This window comes from Vigna radiata, unplaced genomic scaffold, assembly GCF_000741045.1.
Source record: "Vigna radiata var. radiata cultivar VC1973A unplaced genomic scaffold, Vradiata_ver6 scaffold_776, whole genome shotgun sequence".
Taxonomy (NCBI): domain Eukaryota; kingdom Viridiplantae; phylum Streptophyta; class Magnoliopsida; order Fabales; family Fabaceae; genus Vigna; species Vigna radiata.
The window spans coordinates 1-6,802 of NW_014542209.1; the positions used below are offsets into that span (position 1 = coordinate 1).

The window sequence follows — 6,802 nt, forward strand, 5'->3', positions numbered from 1 at the left end:
AATCCGAACCTCAAACCTTTACTTACAAGGTATCAAATTTCTTCAACTCTACTTTCAATTCCTTTAACAAGAAAATTGAATCAGAGATGAAAGAAGTCCTAGAAAAACTAGAATATCTAGCAAAGCAAAAGGGTGCTCTTGGTTTGAGAGAGAGTATTTATTCTGGTGATAGATCAGGTAGTAAAGTATCACAGAAATTGCCATCATCTTCTTTGATTGTTGAAAGTGTTATTTATGGTAGAGATACGGACAAAGAAATGATCTTTAATTGGCTCACATCTGAGACCGACAATCATAATCATCTATCCATACTTTCCATAGTGGGCATGGCTGGATTGGGTAAGACCACACTCGCCCAGCATGTATACAATGACCCAAAAATGGAGACTAAATTTGATATAAGAGCTTGGGTGTGTGTTTCCGATCATTTTGATATTTTGACAGTAACAAAAAAAATTCTTGAGGCAATTACAAAATCCAAAGATGATAGCGAAGACCTAGAAATGGTTCATGGAAGATTGAAAGAAAAATTGTCGGGAAAGAAATTTTTTCTTGTTTTGGATGATGTTTGGAGCGAAAGCCGAGAAGAATGGGAAGCTGTGCGAACTCCTCTTAGCTATGGGGCTCCAGGAAGTAGAATTTTTGTCACAACACGTGATGAGAAAGTTGCTTCTAACATGAGATCTAAAGTGCATCGCCTAAAGCAATTAGAAGAAGAGGAATGTTGGAAAGTTTTTGAAGAACAAGCTTTAAAAGATAATGATTTTGAATTGAATGATGAGAAAAAAGAGATTGGTAGAAGGATAGTTGAGAAGTGCAAAGGATTACCTCTTGCTTTAAAAACAATTGGAAGTCTTCTCCGCACAAAGTCATCCATTTTAGATTGGAAAAGCGTATTGGAAAGCGACTTATGGGAGTTACCGAAAGAAATTGAAATTATGCCGGCTCTCTTATTGAGTTATCAGCACCTTCCTTCTCACCTCAAGAGGTGCTTTGCTTATTGTGCGTTATTTCCAAAAGATTATGAATTTGATAAGAAGGAATTAATTTTGTTGTGGATGGCCGAAGGTTTTCTCCATCATTCTCAACAGAACAAGAATGTACAAGAAATTGGTGAACAGTATTTCAATGATTTATTAACGAGGTCTTTCTTTCTTCCATCAACCTTAATAATGAAATTCCTCATGCATGACCTTCTGAATGATTTGGCAAAATATGTTTGTGCAGACTTCTGTTTCAGGTTGAAATTTGATAAAGGAAACTCTATTCCCAAAACAACCCGTCATTTTTCTTTTGCATCCAATGATGTAAGATATTTTAATCGTTTTGGGAGTTTAACTGATGCTAAAAGACTGCGCTCATTTGTTCCTATCAGACATATGAATTCTGGTTGGAAGTTCAACATTTCTATACACGATTTGTTCTCCGAGTTGAAGTTTTTACGCGTCTTATCTTTGAATGGATATTATGACCTCAAAGAGGTCCCCGATTCTATTGGTGATCTTAAACATCTCCATTCATTGGACCTTTCTGGTACTATGATACAAAAACTACCTGACTCAGTAGGTTTGCTCTATAACTTGCTGATATTGAAGTTGAATAATTGTTCATATATGAAGGAATTGCCTTGGAATTTGCATAAACTCACAAAATTACGTTGCTTGGAATTTGAAGATACAAAAGTGACAAAGATGCCAATGCATTTTGGAGAGTTGAAGAATCTTCATGTACTGAGTACGTTTTGTGTTAACAGAGATCCTGAGATTATTAATATTAAGCAATTAGGAGGACTCAATCTTCGTGGAAAGCTATCAATTAATGAACTTCAAAATATTGTGAATCCTTTGGATGCATTAGAAGCAAATTTGAAAAATAAACACATTGTGCAACTAAATTTAAGGTGGAATTCGAATCATATGCCCGATGATCCAAGGAAAGAGAAGAAAGTACTTGAGAATCTAAAACCTTCTAATCAGTTGGAGCATGTCTCAATCTGGAGCTATTGTGGTACACAGTTCCCAAGTTGGGTATTCGATAATTCCTTATCAAATTTGGTATCCTTACAATTAAGGGATTGTAAATATTGCCTATGTTTGCCTCCCCTTGGACTATTGTCATCTCTGAAGGTCCTCTATATTGTAGGACTTGATGGAATAGTGAGCATTGGTGCTGAATTTTATGGGAGCAACTCTTCTTCATTCATGTCGTTGGAAACATTGGTATTCTACAACATGAAGGAATGGGAAGAATGGGAATGTAAAACTACTTCTTTTCCACGTCTTCGACATCTTGCTATTGTTCGATGTCCCAAGCTGAAAGGTCTGTCAGAGCAACTTCTTCATTTAAAGAAACTATCTATTGAGTCATGTGATAACCTCATCATTAGTGATCACAGCATAAACACATCAACGCTTGAACTCTTGAGTATTCGTTCATGCCCACTTGTGAATATTCCCATGACTCATTATGGTTTCATTCAAGAAATGAAAATTGATGATGGGTGCGACTCTCTTACAATCTTTCAGTTAAATTTCTTTCCAATGCTCCGTCTGCTTTTTCTGAAAGGATGCCAAAACCTTCAAAGAATTTCACAAGAGCACCCTCATAATCATCTCAAGGAAATGTCAATTTATGCATGTGCTCAATTTGAATCATTTCCCATTGAAGGATTATCTGCACCGTGGCTACAAACTATTAAAATTCAAGGAGCGGAGAATTTGAAGTTGTTGCCAAAACGCATGAAAATTCTGCTTCCATCTCTTATTGAACTAGAGATAATTGATTGTCGAAATGTGGAGAAGTTCCCAGAAGGAGGTTTGCCATCAAAGATAAAAGACATATCTCTTTCAAGTTTAAAACTTATCGCCTCCCTACGAGAGACCTTGGATGTCAACACATGTATTCGAAGCTTATCTATTGAATATCTTGATGTGGAGTCTTTTGCCGATGAAGTTTTGCTGCCACCTTCTCTTACTTCTTTAAGTATCAATCATTGCCGAAATCTCAAAAGGCTAGACTACAAGGTTCTCTATAACCTCTCCTCCCTCTCACTTGGTGATTGCCCTAACCTCCAATGCTTACCTGAGGAGGGTCTGCCCAAATCTATCTCTTCTCTTCATATTTGGCGATGTCCATTGCTGGAGCAACGTTGTCAGAATCCAGAAGGCAAAGATTGGAGAAAGATTGCTCACATTGAAAATCTGAGAGTTAAGTAATAAGATGAAGAATAAGTTCAAAATTAGATGTGCACATGCTAAGAGGTGCTAATTCTTCTCACATTCTAATTGCATGGCTTCGACAAACTCTTCCTTCTTTTTATGTTTTTCGTATTAGAGTGGCATCAGATCTATTAGTTTGAAATTCCTTCTTTTGATGTTTTTTATTCATTCTAGTTCATTTATCTTTTAACTCCTTTGCACATATGTTATCTCCAATGTGTGTGGGTTCAGCAGGTTCTGAGTAAACCTTCAATGGGCAGCAACAAGTCACTTAAGAGGTTCAGCAGTTGTTTCAATGATTGCTCAAAACTACTCAACTCCAATTCTCTGCACCACTGTTGTTGCTGTCAACACTCTTTATTCAATTCTCAGTTGCAACTCGTTTGTTATTTTTTATTTTATTTTTTTACTTTTATTTTCTGAGAATTCTAAAATCAAACAAATATAAAATTCTAACAAAAATCTAACTAAGAATGCCAAATTATCAAAGATTTAGAAAGACTACTATTTATTGAAGGAAAACCAAATATTAATACGTTTTGTATCGATAAAAATTGTGAATTCAGTACTAGGCTTTTAGGAAGACTCAAACTCAATCATCATGGAATGCTATCAATTATGGAGGAGCAAAATATTGTGAATCCTTTAAATTCATTGGAAGCAAATTTGAAAAATAAACACCTTATGGTGCTAGAGTTAAGATGGAATTCGAACCATGTCCATGATGATCCAGGAAAAGAAAATAAAATACTTGAGAATCTACCACCTTCCAAACACTTGTCAATCCATAAGTTGGATATTCGATAATTTATTATCAAATTTGGTGTCTTTATGGTTGCCTTATTAAATTGTAATGTAAATTCTAAAAGAATATAGAAAATTCTAAGATGAAAGTATTGAAATGTAATACAAATTTAGAATATGTAGAAAAGTCTAATATAAAAAGAAAAAATAAGAACATTTTACATAGGTAAAAATTTAGAACATTCTACATAAATTGTAATTAGTATTTTTTAGAATAATCTATGAGTCTATAAATACCTATGTACTCTATCATTTGATGTAAAAAAACATCTACCACAATTAAGATAACTATAAAGTAGAGTAGTTAACTACTACTTTCACATTTTCTCTACTCCATCAACTATTCCTTTCACAACTTCAAAATACTAACAATAGTAACAAAGCTACTTTGGAACATACACTGGGCGTAGATAAATTTTTTCAACTACTCTATGAGGAAAACATAACTCCATTCTATACTACTTCCAAAACATTTTCTTAACCCATGGGTACTACCAATCAAACATGATGAAAATAGTAACATTTTTATAATGTTGTTTCTATTTAAAAAATGTTACTAAAGTGAAAAAAGAAAGACAAATAACCAAATCTTGGCTAATTAAAAGACTGACTTCTGCATATACTAAACTGGCTTAATTATCTCATTATAACCAATTAATTGAATAAAGAAAGAATAAGAATTAGTACATTGCATGAATATAATATAAAATATAATTTTGTTATATATTTTGAAGTCAGAGAATATCCAAACAATTGAAGTTTACTATGCCCATATAAATTTTGGTTTTAAAGAACTGTAAACCAAGAAAGATGTTAATTATTTCTTATTATAAGAAGTGCATTCATGGATTACAGCATTCTTCTTATAAAAAAGACAACAATTATTGCTTCAATTCTCTCCACACAGATCCCTCACTCACGACTCCAAATTCCACACGTTAATTCATCACCACCGTTGAATGAATATCAAACTGCTCACATATTATATTGCTCAATCAAACTCATCCAATGTTTGAACCATTCATTCTTAATCTTACCATCATTGTGGAAGCTTAGAATATTTGCGATCAAGAAAACTAAATTACACATTTCCAAACTACACAGTTGGATTCACTCCATTTCTAACTCCTAGCATGGCAGCAGAACTTGTTGGTGGTGCTCTTCTTTCGGCTTTTCTCCAGACTGTGTTCGACAAGATGGCTTCACCTCAATTTGTAGACTTCTTTCTTAGAAGAAAATTTGATGAGAAATTGCTCGCAAATTTGAACATCATGCTTCACTCAATCAATTCTCTCGCTGCTGATGCAGAACAGAAGCAGTTCAGAGATCCACACGTGAAAGCATGGCTTTTTGCTGTCAAAGAGGCCGTGTTTGATGCAGAGGATCTCTTGGATGAAATAAAGTATGAACTCACCAAATGTGAAGTGGAAGCTGAATCTCAATCTCTCACTTATAAGGTATCAAACTTTTTCAATTCCCCTTTCAGTTCATTTAAAAAGAAAACTGACTCACTTCTTTGGTGGTTGAAAGTGCTATTTATGGCAGAGATGCTGACAAAGAAATTATCTTTAATTGGCCCTCACGGATTTGCTCTTGGTACCACTCCAAAAGGCCTCTTTCCATTGGAGATATCTATATATATATAAACCCTTGACCAATCCTTCTTTCACTCAATGTGGGACTTTGTTTGCACTCCAACAAGTTGGTGATCTTAAACATCTTCGCTCGTTAGATCTTTCGAGCACTGAGATACAAAAGCTGCCTGACTCAACATGTTTGCTCTATAACTTATTCATATTGAAGTTGAACTATTGTTTAAATCTAGAGGAGTTTCCCTCAAATTTGCATAAACTCACCAACTTGTGTTGTCTTGAATTGAAAAGAACAAAAGTGACAAAGATGCCAATACATTTTGGAGAATTGAAGAATCTTCAAGTACTGAATACGTTTATTGTAGATAAAAATAGTGAGTTCAGTACTAAGCAGCTAGAAGGACTAAATCTTCATGGAAGGCTATCAATAAAGGAGTTGCAAAATATCAAGAATTCATAATGGATTTGAAAAATAAAACGCACCTTGTGACACTGAAGTTCAAATGGAATAAGAACCACATCCTTGATGATCCAAGGAAAGAAAAGAAAGTATTTGAGAATCTACAACCTTCCAAACAATTGGAGACTTTAGGAATCAACAACTATGGTGGTACAGAATTTCCAAACTGGGTGTTTGATAATTCATTATCTAATTTGGTGTTCTTACAGTTGAAGGACTGTAAATATTGCTTATGTTTGCCTCCCCTTGGACTTTTGTCATCTCTCAAGACCCTAAAAATTATAGGCCTCGATGGAATAGTGAGCATTGGTAATGAGTTCTATGGGAGCGAATCCTCTTCATTTAAGTCCTTGGAAAGATTGGAATTCTACAACATGAAAGAATGGGAAGAATGGGATTGTAAAACTGATTCTTTTCCGCGACTTCAAACTCTATCTATGAATGAATGTCCCAAGATGAAAGGCCTGTCAGAACAACTTCTTCATTTGAAGAAACTAATTATTCGTTCCTGTGAAATACTTGTCATTAACGAACACTACATGGATCCATCGACTCTTAAAATCTTGAGAATTTATTCGTGTCCACTTACAAATGTTCCCATTACCCTTTACAACTTCCTTGAAGAAATGGAGATTAATGGAGGTTGTGACTTTCTTACAACCTTTCCACTTGATTTGTTTCCAAAGCTCTGTTCACTTAAATTGGTTAGGTGCCGAAACCTACAAAGA

The 6,802-nt window shown here is 34.6% G+C and overlaps 2 protein-coding genes across 2 annotated transcripts; both read left to right on the forward strand.

The window, feature by feature from the left end:
- The first annotated feature begins 6 nt into the window (after nucleotides 1–6).
- LOC106779394 (putative disease resistance RPP13-like protein 1) lies at nucleotides 7–3,709 on the forward strand. The gene is made up of 2 exons (XM_022776563.1): nucleotides 7–3,260; nucleotides 3,453–3,709. The coding sequence occupies exon 1, from the start codon at nucleotides 87–89 to the stop codon at nucleotides 3,213–3,215; it is 3,129 nt and encodes a 1,042-aa protein (XP_022632284.1). The 5' UTR covers nucleotides 7–86; the 3' UTR covers nucleotides 3,216–3,260; nucleotides 3,453–3,709.
- Nucleotides 3,710–5,155: 1,446 nt separating this feature from the next.
- Nucleotides 5,156–6,778, forward strand: LOC106779395 (putative disease resistance RPP13-like protein 1; the record flags this gene model as incomplete). The annotated part of the gene is made up of 2 exons (XM_014667493.1): nucleotides 5,156–5,479; nucleotides 6,284–6,778. Coding segments are annotated over exons 1-2 (819 nt in total), but the record flags the coding sequence as incomplete, so codon positions are not given.
- Nucleotides 6,779–6,802: the final 24 nt, after the last annotated feature.